The sequence below is a fragment of the Ostrinia furnacalis genome, unplaced genomic scaffold, assembly GCF_004193835.3.
Source record: "Ostrinia furnacalis isolate ACB-3 unplaced genomic scaffold, ASM419383v2 OfSCF4915, whole genome shotgun sequence".
Classification (NCBI taxonomy): Eukaryota; Metazoa; Arthropoda; class Insecta; order Lepidoptera; family Crambidae; genus Ostrinia; species Ostrinia furnacalis.
Genome location: NW_021135154.1, coordinates 323,200 through 339,661, shown reverse-complemented (window position 1 = coordinate 339,661; position 16,462 = coordinate 323,200). Strand labels below are relative to the sequence as shown.

At 35.6% G+C, this 16,462-nt stretch overlaps 1 protein-coding gene across 1 annotated transcript in view; it reads left to right on the top strand.

Moving 5' to 3' along the window:
* oeh (neuroparsin) overlaps window positions 1–16,462 on the top strand; it is a 41,545-nt gene that overhangs the window by 19,956 nt on the left and 5,127 nt on the right. Inside the window, exon 2 of the mRNA XM_028314907.1 lies at window positions 15,741–16,001. Within this exon, the coding sequence (XP_028170708.1) occupies window positions 15,847–16,001 (155 nt within the window). The 5' untranslated portion in view covers window positions 15,741–15,846. The remainder of the gene's footprint in view (window positions 1–15,740; window positions 16,002–16,462) is intronic.

The window sequence follows — 16,462 nt, the reverse complement described above, 5'->3', positions numbered from 1 at the left end:
TTTTGGCATAGAAATAATAGTAACGTAGAAAGAATACGGGGAAAGCAGGATGTGCACATGTATAGATAAGTAACGTGGGTTTGGATAACTTTTTGCTAATTATTTGTTATTATTTTAACTGATTGTTATTGTTATTATAGTTGCGGAGCTCGTGTTAAACCTTTTACATCAATCCATTGCATTATGACATACCTAACAAAGTAAAGTTATTAACTAATTAAAAGATAAAATAAATAATTATTCCGTGATAAGTATATCTACAAAACCACCAGCAGGATCCCGTTTAGTAGTAAATCCTAGTAATATTATAAATGCGAGAGTTTGGATGTTTGGATTTCTGGATGTTTATTACTCTTTCACGCAAAAACTACTGAACGGATTTTGATGAAACTTGCAGTGGTTCTTAACCGGTGGTCCGCGGACCACTGGTGGTCCCTAGAGGCATTCCTAGTGGTCCACAAAGACATCGTAATAAACAAGTGACGTGACGTGATGAGTCGAGTCAACACAACGCAAATGGCGCACAGTGGGCGAGAAATCGACCTCCCGTTTCATAGGATTTTGGAAAAAATATAAGTGGTCCCTGACAAGACAGAAATTTGGTAAAATGGTCCCTCGTGACTTAAAGTTTAAGAACCACTGCTTACAGTATTATTTTTTATAATCCAGATTAACATAATAGGCTATAATAATAGGCTAGTTTCCTAAAAAATGTTTTTTAGTCCGTCATGTTTAATGTCAAAAAATATTGGACACATAATTATATTTTTATTTGTCAATCTAACAAATAATTACATAGTTATGGTGCGTTGAAGTTCCGCGCGACGTCACAAAGTGCGGCACTTTTATGCACTCATTGACGTCATGGGCCTCTTCTTATGAACTTTGGCGCGCTTTATCTCTTTAAGTTTTCATTAGTTTGAAAAAGTGAAAAATACGTGTAGAGTATTTTTTGATAAGTTAACTGACGGACTAATTAAAACTCTTGCTTTTTGACCCAGGAAACATCCCTATTCTCTTGAGGAAGACGAATCAGTTTGAAACCCTCACTTCATTGTAAGACATAATTTATTAATCAATGCCACACACTGTTCTGGACGTTTTCAATTACCCGTGGCTAATGGCATTCAATATTCGACTGCTAATTGCATCATTCCTCAGTTTGCGTATCCAAAGCAATTACGTTTGGGTCCCAGTAGAATTGGGTCCAGTTGGCTCACTGCCGGTTGTTGGGGTCACGGTATTTTAGTCTTAGTGGTAAAACACGCGCAGCTGAAAGCAGGAATTTGTAGCAGCTGAATAGTTGTATGATCGACTTCACACATGACACAGTATTCTGTATACAGTAATACATACATCGACGAAAAAAAAACGTACACGATAAAAGGAAACAGTAAAACGGAGACATGTGTGAACCGGCCGTAAGGCTTATACTCGTACAACACTATATTTAAGAAGTTGACGAACTTGCGACCTCTTTTTACAACTTTCTCAATTAAAAAAAATCTGGTAAAGTCAGCGTCAAATAGTTCGTGACACCCAAAGTAGCCAAAAAGTTCGCAACACATCTTTGTTACATTGGAATTTTCTCAAGAACACAAGGTGAATTCCTGAATTTTTTCCACGTCTTCATGGTAGCGGCCTGTATCCAGCACCTTCCCGTTACCTTTATGAGGTCGTCGCCCTCAAGACTTTAAAATCTTATAAAAAATACAGAGATAACAATTTTTATAGTTGTAGGAGCACTTGTAACAATAAGTGCATTGAAGAGCGTGCCTACTCTCTCTACTTGTACTGTGGTTAGGTTCAGTACCAGTTCTAACCGACAGATAAATTTGCATACAGAACCGTAATCTAAAAGACAAATTGTCTTTGTTCCAGCCTAAGTCCATGCCTGTATGTATAATTCAAGGCATTTTAATTATGTAGGCAATATTGACTTTTTCGAGTTTCTGGAAGTCTGGGTAAACCTTTTCCAATATTTATACTTATCAAGTATTTTATTGTAATTGAATTACATTTGAATATGTTATTGCTAATGAGACATACGTTTTACATTTTCTCTTCTAACACAAAATACGTTACGTTTCCCATGTGAAAAGCTACATACCTACTGGGGGCGTAGTGTCAGTTTACATCAAAAGTCTTCGATATTGAGTGCGTCAAAAAATCTATGATGATTTTAGTTCTTGAAAGTATCCGCTAGGGACGCTGCACAATCCGTCATTCATAATGTCATTTTTTACGCAGTCGATATCGAAAAGCCCCTTTTTTGTATGGAGTTTTGACGGATTCGATTTTCGATTCGATCAAAAAGTGCGTTTTGTCTAAGGGGGCAGATACGTTTGACGTAAACTTACACTAATCCCCCAGAGTACCCACTTGCCTGTAAGATTGTAATTGAACCAAAATGTTCTTTTATGCTGCACTTTATGAGCCGCCTTTCACATACTCCGTTTATACTTAATGTACTCGTATTTATGTATGAAAGTACACATGCAGAGGCAGTAGCCCGGACCGCATTTGACATAATCCTATCAAAACGTTACGATTATAAATCATTTATGTATTTTGACTAAAACGAGCTTAAGTCGAAAGTTAAATTTTTTGGCAGGTTTTTTTTCATGGACAACACAACATTGTTGTGTCGTTTTTAAATTAAAGTGTGAAACACTAGCTGCCCCAAAAATATACTTCCATCATTTAAATGTCCCAACAGAAATAAATATCATTTACAAAATAATGTTTAGTTTCTTAGAATTTCAAATGATTTCGAGGAAACCTCATTCGGACCTCAACAAATATTTGAAAAGCCGTCTAGCGGTTCTTTGGTTTTGTGCTTAGCAACAGATTTTGTGATTCCTATTCGTTCGAGTCTAAAAAGGATAGACTCATCATCATATACAGGATGACCAGTAAATTCCGTTTATTCCCGATGTCCCCCACTATTTGTCCACCACTGGTGGACATCGAGAAAAAAAGTTGCAATGTCCACCAGTGGGGGACAGCGCTACTGAAATCTTCCCGTTGGGCCCTACTGGTGGACACTGAGAAGAAATGAGTTGCTCTGTCCCTCAGTGGTGGACATCGAAACCAAAAAAGTTCCGTTGTCCCCCACTATTAGTTTAGTTTTCGTGATTATTAAAAAACAAACATTTTTAATTGCTATCAAATATAATTCTCTGTTTTTTAACATAAGAACTTTCCCACCTTTCCTATTTATGTAAACTTTTTCAATTTGTCGTGAACTAGATTCTGCAATTTCCGACATAATTACAGATAATAAGTGCAAAATAGTAACATTACCGACACAATAATTTCTGATAACATGAACATTGTGGGTAGGTACTTGGAAAATTAAAAATGACAAAACCGTTCCGATTAATGCACACTTCCTAGGGGCGTCAGTATAAATTAACCCTTAACCGCCTACCATACGTCTCACAGACCCTGTCGATATAATAATTGTGAATATTTTTGCGCTGGAGTGTTGCATCGACTCGTTAGTTTCTGTACCTTTTCCCCGCGCCCCTCAGCACCGCACAACGGCTTGTCGAGGTTGGATGTGCGCGCGTTTGCTTCAGGTGAGTAAATAAATACCAGAATGGGTCTGAGAGACCCCTGTTAGGAGGTTACGTAATTTTTTGTATGAGTGTTTTTTTGATTGTTTTAGTTATAATGGCTCTTAGTGAAGCTGAAATTGAACGTTGGTTGAACAAGATCTGCCAGACGATGAAAACATACCAAACGACTAATGCAGCGATGTGGAGCCGGTTGAAATTAATCTTGTGCTGGAAGAAAGTAGCGTGTCTGATCTGATTCCGAATGCGAAGGCTCAACAGTAATGCAAATAAACTCTCCATCACAATGTGATATTCCCTCAGTAAAATTTACAAAAAAACGCAAAACACAATACATGTCTTTCGAATGCAAAGCGCCAATTTGCCTCGAATGTTCGAACAATATGAGTCTGGATTGCCGTAAAAAACTCTAAGTTTAGAGCCTGCAATTTTTATTAATTGATTATAATAACGAGTTTTATTTTTTTTATTCTAGTTCCTTGTTGATTGAATTATATAAAAAATATAAGAATAAGTTCCTATCACTTTAAATATTTTTTAGGATCTCATTTTCTATAAGTAATAGTAAGTAAGCCAAAAATAAGAGATTATGCTAATTATTCGGAGTTTTTGTAAAAGTATCGTTGATTTTCACATTCTTCTTTTTTAAAATAAAGAGTTTAATCATTTTCATAACAGAATTTTAAATTAAATGTGTACCCTCCCTTAATATTTATCGTAATCGTATCATTTTTTATTCTGGGGTCCCACAGACGTATGATAGGCGGTTGTGTGACAATAATATGTGCTAGGTGGTTAAGGGTTAAGGATTGTTTCAAACTATAATAAAAATGCTTTAAAAATGTATGTATTATAATTATTAGTATAAGATTTACTTAAAATGTTTGTATTCATGAACACAAATATAGTAGTGGGGGACATTGGAACTTTTTTGGTTTCGATGTCCACCACTGAGGGACAGAGCAACTCATTTCTTCTCAGTGTCCACCAGTAGGGCCCAACGGGAAGATTTCAGTAGCGCTGTCCCCCACTGGTGGACATTGCAACTTTTTTTCTCGATGTCCACCAGTGGTGGACAAATAGTGGGGGACATCGGGAATAAACGGTAAATTCGATACAAGTTTAATTTAGTATCAATAATTGTGCTATGAGCTTTAAATTTACTTTTAAATTGGGAATTTTTCCTCCAGACAACTAAAAAACGAATGATTTCCAACCACAATTTCTATAATACCCTGTATAATCTTAACTTTAACAAGTCTTCGGATTCTACAAATCCTTGGACTTAAAGTCTACTCCGTAATAACATTATAACCATTTCTAATTTGATTATCTAAAATAATTCAACTAAAACGACTTGAACCTCTAGTCAGACAATAAAATCGTTTAACCAGTCCTTAACAATATTGACCTACGATTATTTAATTACGAACTTACCCTAAATTCGTTAAGACCTCGCTTTTGAAACAATTAAGACTAAATTTAAGGTGAGTTTTCATTGAAAATCACTGGCCCGTGAAGAAATCTCGTAGAGATAACTTAATAGTTACAAAATAATAAACTTTTAATTTTAAGGTGACTTACTAAGATTATTATTCCATAATAAGTAGCTTATAGTTTATAGGTTCCAGAGTAGGTACGTAATTAATCTAATGTTAAGCGTTTCATATTATATTGTGCGTAATTTTGTACCGTATTACAAGATATAAATAAAAGAATAAATTCATTTAGAGAGGACTCATCGATATTTCATTTCAACTAATAAGAAAATAATGTCGAATTACTGATTCGAATAAAAAAGGACATTGTCAGAAACCGCCTCAGATTCCTGGGCACAGCAGTAAAGTATCAAAATTAATCTCTTACTTTTTGAATACTTAAATATTAATTAGATTGTAACGGACACTTGAGGATTAAAAAATGAAATAAGAAAAGTATTTTATATGTATTCCATAATACTATGACGACATCCGGACATTTTAGGGCGTGGCCTGCTCCATATCCTATGAAGTTCCATAATTTGTGTCGATAAAATCTATGTAAAATCGGCACAAGGCAATGCCGTACTTCATTGTTAGGAATCCATGTAATAGTGATGTTGACTGCGGTCATCATAGACAATAAGATACCGATCTTGTAAATAAAATAAATCGTCCAAATTGCTACAGTATGACTAGATTTTAATTAAAAGTTAAAAATATATTGCACGATACTACAAGAAGCTATCTAATGTGTCCAACTGGTCGAAGGTCATGAATAAAATAAAAAGAATTGTGATCATAACACTGATATAGACAATGACAACAATATGGGATCATCTTTAATATATCTGTTACAGTTTCAAAATTCGATGAAAAATCCAATGCCGCTTAAAGTGAGAGAAATGTCTAAAGTTCTAATAGAATTGAAAGTTTTATTCGCTCAAAATGCTTATAACAATAATTGGTAATAATGGAGATAGTTAGTTTGGTAAGTCACGTGTTAAATGTCAAGAGTGGAAAGTAAACATAGGATTCATGTTATTTATTTACGTGCAAAATGTAAGTAAGTAAATCATAAAAGTGGAACGCCGAGCTATTTCCAAAACCCGTTCAATATTATAATACAATTTGGCTGCGACAACTACAATACAGAACATCTCCCAAATCGATGTGCATAAAATAATATAATACAATACTAGTAAGTAAGAGGTTATGATAACAATATTGCTATCAATAAGTTTATAGAATTGGTCCGCCAGGAATAATTGTTCTTACATAAAGATTTGTGTCATTTAGAACCTAGAAAGTATTATTTCGGCACTGTTGATCTAACGGCGAACAATGTATGGAGAACGAACATTGTCCTTTTACTGACCAGTGGGCAGCAAATGAACGAGTATTGGAGATCAGTGTAGCATGAATTCGTATTAGAAATCTTGTCCAAAAACATGATATTTGTACAGTAAACGTTTAGGGATTACCAAAAATTGTATCGCTGAAATATGAATTATTTGTGCCTTTTTATATTACCTACTTTAGAGTATTGTCTGGACTTATAATGTTCGGGGTAATAATACCCAAACTCAAGGTTTCCCAAACTGTCCCTGCCTGTAGAACGACACACCTACAGATCCGACTCCTTTATTTAGGCATATTGGTAACGGTTAAATTTCCTATAAGTGGGTCCCGAGTTTGGGAACTTGTATTAGATGAGTCGTAGCCCAGACAACTTTGGGAACCACTGCCCTAGAGGGATTATTTGTGACCTACAAACAAAGTAAAAATAGTTTCGTGTATGTCTTGTTTTCAGTTTGATTACAATATTGGATGAAACTTGTTGGTTGCACAGAATAATGCTATGTAAGTATATTAATTAAACGTCATATTTATTACACCGCCTTAGTCTCTCTACTCGACCTGTGGTTGACTGGCAGACAATGCCACCTGGCATTAAGTCCGCCACTGTACATATGCATGTGCAAAAGTGTAAATAAATAAATAAAAATAAAAAATATTTATTTTATGTTTCTGCTTTTAGAGGACACGTGAGGCATATCAGACGCTTATAAATAGCGATTCATAAAGTCTGCCACCAAAATTGTACATATGTTAGGTAGCTAGAAGAAGAAACAATCTCCCAAATAAACTAATAACAAACTACTCCAACGTCTACACGTGAAATAACTGACAAATTACTAAATTAGCTGCTCAATGTTCACACCGCTCAATGATTAAGTTCTAAATTCTAGTTACATGTTCATGACATGAGTATGCCTTTGATGTAACCGCGCCTTTTAACCGAGACCGTCAGTTATTAAAACTTCGAAATTGTGTAGAGTTTATGAAGTTCGCAGGTCAATTTGTAAGGAACCATTCGGGCTGGTAACAAATTGTGTCTATTTATTATCGACTAAGTTTCCCTATCAGCAATTTGCCAAAGCCATTACACGGTTAATAGCCCTTTGTGTAGTAACAACCTTATCATTTCGGGGCGATATTTTAAGTTTTGCCGCTAACAGCAATATTATTTATGTAAACCTATAATTTTGTTAGAGTATGCATAATTTGGTCATGAATTATAGTGATTCTGTGGAGTTATTGATATTAACTACTTTTGGCTAAGAAATGAAATTAATTATAGTCTTATGAAGTGATATTATGTACCTGTATGAATTACTCCGTTGACTAGGGAGTAAAATTCCTTACAAGTTTTTCATTATACATATTCTGACTAAATTACAATGTGAAATGTTGCGTATTTGTATTTATTTATTTTATTTTGTTTCTTTATTTATCACATAGTTTAACCGATCTTTAATTTTTTTTAAATAGGTATTGTCTGTACCACGAAGTGCCGCCAATGCAATGTAATGTATAGCAGGCCAAACATCGTGTCACCTAACGTAATTTTGTATTACGAGCGATTTTGCAACAAAATTGTATAATCTGATGTCATGTCACAAACAAACATTGTGACATGTGTATAAAGTTTTTCACTCAAACTTTCTGTAATTACGATTAGGGATCCCCAACAAAAAATAATGTTTTATGTATCTTTGAAACGGACCCCATGTCAAGTTGTCATGGGTCATCCACCTGTCACGCTGTCACAAAGTAAGCACATGAATTAAATTAGGGACGACGTTTAAATTAAGATTTGTTTACATAAATAAAATAAATATCAATTTATATTTCCTTAAGTTGTTTTTAATAATGTAGAAAGCGTTATAATTGATTTGAAGTGATGCATAGTGGCATTGTGAATAAATTTTATGTGAGCTATTTTAATTCCAGGATTTTCGAATAGTTTAGGTGTTAATCTATAGCTAACTGAGGAAGATACTTATTACCTACATATATAATTTCATCAACACACATTGTCTCTTGCGATCTTGGCACATGTTACAGCTCAATACGTCTTTGTTCAGTGACCTTCTATCGTTAATTGCAGACAATTTTAGGTTAATTTTAAGCCTTGGACCATGACAATGACAAGATTAATGATTGAAGTAAAAAGTGTATTCTTCCACAGCTATACTTTCAGTAAAGCTTAATTACCAAACTAAAAACTTATAATGGGCCTAATGACGTAAACAATTACGGACAGAACTTTTAAGTCACGAATAAAATGAGCAGAATTTATAAGACTAATTAGAAATGTTGTCAACAAATGTGGAATTTCCCCAGCAAATGAAAATGATGCCTACTTATTTTCTTCTTCGCTTTCGACTGTTACTTGACATCTCATTACCGTCGAAACGCGAATCACATAATACAGTCGACCGAGTCTATATTACAGGAAAAAAATGTCGCTATTTTTTCATTTCTTTTGCTCATCGGTTCGTGATTTTTATTGGACGCGTTTGGTCACCGATGCCGTTTTCGGTCATTACCGAAAGACTGACCGCACTTCTTCCAGAATTGAGTCATTTATCTAGGGATGGACGGGCGATTTCGAATTTATTTCCAATTTTTGGGGTAACTGCATGATGAAAACACCGCGGTAAGAGCAAATTAAATATCATGAAGGGTGGGTCCTTCGTTGAATGATTTATGGCGCGTAGTTCCTGAAACCCATTGAGGGGAAATTTATGATTTCACTTTTTAAAACCCTTTCGTTTATGTAGCTTCTTCTAGTAAGTAGTAGTAGCTATGTAATAAAATAGGGAAAATAGAGAAAAAATATGTTCTGGTAAGATTAATTTATGGTTTCACTATTGAAAAAAAAAGTACTTGTAACTTCACAGAAAATTCGTGGAACTAAATTATTTACTGTTCTACGATATCCATGACGTGAACTAGAGTTGCCAACTAAAAAAAACGTTGCTCTACTTTCAACGAAATGTCTTTTACAAAGGTGTCGAAATTCAGTAACGAGTTGCGTTTTTAATTACCGCGTTTGACGTTCTCCAATAAATCAACAGAACTACAGTTCCTAGTACACAAACTCATTTGGAAACTAGTCGGGAACAGTCAATCAATCGGCGCATTACATCGTGGCAAATTGCCTCAATCGCACAGTACGGCTTCCTTGACGTTGATTAGCCCGTAGTCGTTGTGGCTGAGTAATGACCTAGTTTGTTCTTGGAAACTAGATGCAATTTCAATATTATTTTATAATAGCTACCTATACCTATCTTTAAACTTTTCCTCTGTTAAAGGCTTATTACTCGTACTTGTATAAAAATAAGGTCAAGTTGATTCGCTAGGTAGGACTTAGTGCGTACATTAAGGCTGGGTCGCACCATTTTACTTTAACTTTGAAAAAAGTAAAAAATCTGTCAAACTCCATACAAAAAACACCGGCCATCGTTAAAGTTACGGCGGAAGTTAGGCGGTGCAACTAATCCTAAGAGATAGATTTTGAATTAAAAAAAAAAAAGATTTAGAAACAATAGAAATTCCCCTTCACTCCTGAGAGGAGTACTGTAGTTGAGCTCATAAGTTTGACACCAACCAAATACTCATTAAAAATATTGCAATAAGGTACAGGTATGTAGGTTTCTTAGGTATTCATAGTCTTCATATTCATGAAGTCGACGCTAAATATTCCGACTGTAAAAACATTCAAATAAAGTCGAGTCTATAATACAAGCAGTAGGTACTTGCAAATGCTGAATTATGAGCAGTGTGTGGTGAGAGCTGGGTTATAATGTAATGGCTGCATGTAGGTACCGACGGCACATCAAGCTAAAATACTGGAATCTTATGTAGTTGGGATAAGGACGCTCTTACAAGAAGAAAAAAATTGTCTGATGTGCGGTTATTTGTACACTGCTAGCCCGAATGCAAATATACATAGAGGAACAGTTTTGTCAAATTGCTTCAACTATTACCTTCATGACCTTGGCCTTGCTGGTTCTAGAATATTTGGATAAGAATACACGGTTTGAAATAATCAAATAAGGTAACTGACTGCCGCGGCTTTGTCAGAGATAGCTTTTTGTCAAATTAATTACCTACTTAAAAAGTACCAATTTGATTTAAGACTTTAAAATATACCCAAGTGTACTTTTTAACAACTTTATTTTTCCAAGTGCATTGTGATCCGGTCCATTTAGCTCTACCTTTTTTTAAGCCTAGATACGCCATGGTATAAGTATAATTTACAGTTTCTTCTTCACAAAGTAAGTATGCATTTTCCCGTCTCTAGGTTGTGTTATACTCGTACATCACGTGATCAAGTATTGCTCGTCAGTTAAGTAAATGAGTTGTATATAGACAACAGGAAAGCAATTATTTAACTGTAGGTAGAGTATCTCTCGAGGGTCTGTCCAAAAAAACTCCATCGTACGGCAAAACAAAAAGAAATAATTAAGAATGGGGCATAATAAGTCTCGGGCGGGCCGTAAAATTTAATTAAATAGTGGCTCAAATCGCTTGCTCTAATGAGATGGGCGTAATGAACACCTCAATAACTACTCCTTTGTTCCCAAAACGGTTAACGTACGAGTAATACGCTCTCTTTTATGAACTCATAGCATTTCCAATTAAGAAAGAGAAAAATAAAAAAGAATGCATACTTTTCGATGCTTTTTTGTTTTTACTGGTTATAAGAAAAATTAAAAAGATATGTATGAAATTTTCGTCGTTCTTCTGTTTTTACTGGCTGTTACAAAAATTTAAAAGAATGAGCACCTATTTCGTTACTCTTTTGTTTTTATTTGGACTATGCACACGGTAAAGGTATTTTTTACTACAAACTGTTTTTGTCTTTTTACGCAGATCTCTGAACTTACTTGTACAGCTAAATTAGTATGACTTGTTCGTTGTTATTTTACTATGATCAAGCTCAGTGGAAAATGGAAAATCGTTAGTTGTTTTTGTTAGCGTTTGAAAGCAATTTTTACATTTCCTATTATGAAATATTGTCGATTGTAATCACCGGCGTTGAAAGCGTTTAGTTTAATAAGACCCAAAGAAATATTCTCTCATAATATCTATTCTTACCTACTTATGTCATAAAATGGGATTAGTTTAACACTGCAGTACACGCGCCCCCTTTTTTACACGAATACACGCGCGGCCTACTCTGGTAAGCAATTGGCTTAAAATTGGTATAAAATCACTGTAAATCAGTTTGTAAGCAATTTATGTATAGAATTACTATGTAAATGATAAAAGTGTTTTTTATAGTTATTTTATAATCAAAATTTATTTATATAACTATTTGGGATCAAACATTATAAACAGATTTAAAAGTTGTAAATTTTTTGGACCAAAATTGCACTCTAGTACCAATTTTAACAAAAAACAATTGACTGAAAAAATATGATTTGTTTTTTATCTGTCATAGTATTCAAGACTTTCTACTGCCTGGTACACGGGGTAAATCCATTTTTTGCTAGTCTTTCATAATTTTTTTGTCGAGTGATTTCGGGCTTTTGAGTAGGCCCGCAGTTTTGACGGCCAATTTTGGAAAAGTGCGCAGACGCTAGCGACCCAACCTTTACTGGCTTACCGACAAATTTAGTAAACGAGGCTTTCCTGGAATGCCAGCTCTCTGGCGCAAGTTTTCAAAAAGTTATAGCGTAAAGTGTTACCCTGGTCTACTATAGTAGTCCGCGCGTGTACTCTAGTGTTAAGATACTTCAGTTTATTTTATTGAATTTTATTTATTTTCAACGGGAAGAATAGACTCATATTTTGCTTTATCTACAAAAAAATATCAATTTACTACCTCTTTTGAGATTGTCATGAATGGAAATCACTCAAATACCAAGTACCAAATCACAATGAAATTGACCTATTGTGTGTGGTGCTAACTATTGTGTGAAAGGTGAACTGGTAGCTAATATTGTATTTGACCTCACCAGTTGGCGCCACTGTAGAATAAGTCACTCGCCAGTAGTGCCAACTGTTAATGATTGCCGGCATTGTTTAAATACGAGGCCTAGAGTAAGTGCCTGAGGTATATGAGCGGCATGAGAGGATGTTTTTGAGCCGTCAAACGTTAGCGAGACTTCAGATATGCTTCAAATGGCAATGCCAGATTTTGTATGGAAAGTGGCGTCTTTTTTTTTCGCGCGGCCATCGACCAAACTTTGTTTTTTGATTACAAAATAGTGTAATAAACCAAACTTACTATGGCATGTATACCTCTAAACTCAGTCTGAACTGAGTTACGAGCATTAGAAGTTTGATGATTTTCATACTACATTTGCTTTTTGTGCGCAAGTTTTGTAAGAAATTGCAACAAAATATTGCGCTATTTTTTTATTGCGCTGATTCTGCTCCATACTGATGTCTGGAGCCTTTAATGGATGGTATTGTTTGTTTACACATATAATCTCACTATTTTGTTGCAATTTCTTACAAAACTTTGCGCGCAAAAAGCAAATCTAGTATGAAAATCATCAAACTTCTAATGCTCGTAACTCAGTTCAGACTGAGTTTAGAGGTATACATGCCATAGTAAGTTTGGTTTATTACACTATTTTGTAATCAAAAAACACAGTTTGGTCGATGGCCGCGCGAAAAAAAAAAGACGCCAATTTCCGGCATTGTCTTTTGTATGCTCTGTCACTTCATAAATGTCAATGTCACCCCTCCCGTGTAGCTCGCAATACTGGGCACTCACAGATGACCTGTGTGCCTACCATGAGTTTACGTTAGGTGAGCTCGCTAGCGAATACGTCAAAAAATTCTATGAAGATTTTATTTCTTCAAAGTAGCCGCTAGGGGCGCTGTACAATATGTCATACATTTAAATGTCATTTTTTTACGCAGTCGCTAGCGAGCACACCTAACGTAAACTCATGGTAGGCACACTGTAGGTATAATCTTATCGGTCCACACGATCGCCTCCAATCAGTGCAGTTCTGCCAACATAATGCAATATGCAGAAGAGCTGAATCCGCAAACTGGCTGAATAAATAATGGCTGCTCGGGTTATCTCGGAGTCAAGCTCAAAGCAAAAATGAACTAAAAAGCTATTTCGCTTAGCGGTTTTTGTTAGACCAGCTCTTGCCCATTTTTTGTCCTGAAGCAGTTAAGTTTAATGTAATTCTAGGACGTGTAAAAGTGCTTTTTAAAAGTCTACTTGCAATAACCCACCCTTCTTCTGGCGAAGTAGAGTAAAAAGAAAATGAATTTCATGAATGAATTTCATGTATTTTATTATTATTATGTACTAGCTTTCAGCCCGCGGCTTCGCCCGCGTGGAATTTTGTCTGTCATAGCAAAACAATATCGGACGCGTATTTGCTCACCGTTTAGACCTACCCTGGACTACGACAAACATTTAAAAACCAAAATCAGCTCAATCGGCCCAGCCGTTCTCGAGTTTTAATCAGACTAACGAACATCAATTCATTTTTATTTATATAGATGTTATACTATAAAACCTAGTTATTTGCAGCAGTCATTTCTATTCGCAACCATCGCCACATCAATTGAACCAATCTTGCGGGGTAACCCGATTGGCCACAATCAGCGATGCAAACATGTCAAAGTGTATGCAGGCAGAATGCGCAAGCCAGCTGAATATATAATCACTCGAGGAACTCGCTAAGTTCAATCCACCCAGTTATGATAATCTGAACTGGGACCGTGCTTGAATTGTGGCAGACTGGTAGATGGTAGAGGTTAAGCGATGATGCTTTTGGCATTAAACCCGCCTCTTGTATAATTTTTCTGCTTTATAGTTTTTAAATCTACTTACACTAATATGATAAAGGATTTTTGTGCTGACACTGTGTACACGTTGTCGACACGACAAGAAGAATTGAATACTTATGATAAAGAGGAAAGATTTTATTGTTTGTATAGGATCTGAAACAAGTAGGCTGGACCGATTTGAAAAATTTTTCATCATTAGAATCCTAATTATTTCTGATAAACATAGTTGGCACGAAGTTCGCCGGGTTAGCTAGTAAATAAATAAATCGTAGTCACTGTTTTACAAGAAGTTTAGAAAATTACTACTCTCAAAATGAGACACCAATTTCACTTTAATTAGACGTTATTTTGTATACTATTTGAAGCCTAATTACAAGTCAGTTACGCTCTAATTTACGCTGCCAAATTAAATGACTAGACCTCAATATTTGACAATTCTGTTTAATATCAAACTTACCTGTCAACCGGCTAAATTAAAAGCTACCTACCTACCGCTCTGTAGTTAATACGTTCCCCAGTGTGTTCTTTACGCGAGCATTAGGCAGATAAGTAAGCTATAATGAGAGAACGGCCGCTTTGTACGAACAAAGCCCTCTGTATCTTCGCCCTAAAGTCTTTGCAATATGGCACAAAATGTGTTGCCATATTTTTGTTTAGCTCTCAAAGCTGGCAATATGAAGCGGGTATTACGACGTCAACAAGCTGGCAAGATATAAGAGTTTTTGGTAGTAAAGTAGGAGTATAATATTTTTAACGAAGTGGGAAGTTTTATGAAAAATTTAGTTCTAAGACTTACTAGTAGGTACCTACTAATCTTTTATCTTCTTGAAATAAAATAAAATAAAGTTTTCCGTGGTTTTGTGAAACTGCGTATACGAAATATAGGTCAATAATACTTATTATTATGTAAATACTTACATTATAAGTTTGATGCTTGATTAAATTTATGTATTTAATACTATTTCAATACTGGTTATACGATGCGAAGTCTCTAACTTAGAAATCAAAAGCCCCGGTTATTTACTTAAATCGATCCTTGGAAAGGTATCCGCTTTGATCTCAATTCGAGTTTGGTAGTTAGGTGGTTACAAACTTGCCGTTTGTGTAGGTTAAATTGAGATTTGTTTATCTGTAATTACGTTTAAGGAAATGTATGCTGAGTACCTACAGAAGATTATAAATTATGAACTGCGAACTTCTGACCTAGTTATTAATCTACAACTACTTAATATATCTAAGTTAGATACGCACTAAGAACTGAGTAGGTACCTAGTAATGGCATTGTTAAGAGGCCAGGCATATCTGTCGTAAACAATTGGTATCATCTAACTTTAAAAATAGCACATTAAGTTAAATTGTAACATTATTAACTGTACATCTTAGGAGCTAACGTCCTATCTCATTCTTTTATCTTGTGAATTATCTTAAGCATCACAGAGTGTATGCATAGCGCGTTAAGATTATATCAACATCAATTCTAAGGTGTTTACTGCCTGGCTGCGACTGTGCATCGTGGATTAAGAGTAACATTAACTAACGCGTTTCTCTTTTGTTTCAGAATGCCCTCATCCCGCTGAGTCTTCGATCACATCTTCCAAATGTGTTACAATGCGGTTCGGACAATATAACGCAGTGACGTGTGCGTGGGTGATGTGAGAGACATTATGTCAAAGGGTAGGCGCTGGCTGGCCATGGTGGCGGTGGTGGTGCTAGCGGGGGCGGTCAGGGGGTGGGACTGCGTGTGCAACCCCCGGGAGTGTGAGGTGCTGGAACCGAGCGGCTGCCCAGGGCTGGGCATCGTGGTGTGGGATCCTTGCAGGTCAGTATCGAACTTCTTTTAATCTTCTGATTAAATTCGTTGTCAGTTCCAAGACAGTAGTCTTGCACAGGACTAGTCAATCTTCAGTGGTTGAGTTTCACTGGGCTGAAGGTCTTGGCTATACAGAGGTGGGATTTGTGGTTGAGATTAGTCCTATAAGTCAGTTTCAGTGGTACCCAGGATGAGTGGTGATCCACTTAGCGGATCTCAAACAAAGTTATATTTCAGCTGAAATAACACAAGCGAAATTGGTCCGTAGGTACTGTTAATTTTTACTATCATCTTACGGACAAGGAATGTACATGTACTTACCTACATGAAAATGCAATGCAATGACCGTAACTATAAATTAAAACCGGTGTTTTTGTATGGAGTTTGACAGATTTTTGACGTTTGTTACAGTCAAAGTAAAATGGTGCAGCCCAGCCTTAGAATTTGTTTTAAGACCTGAAAAGAATATG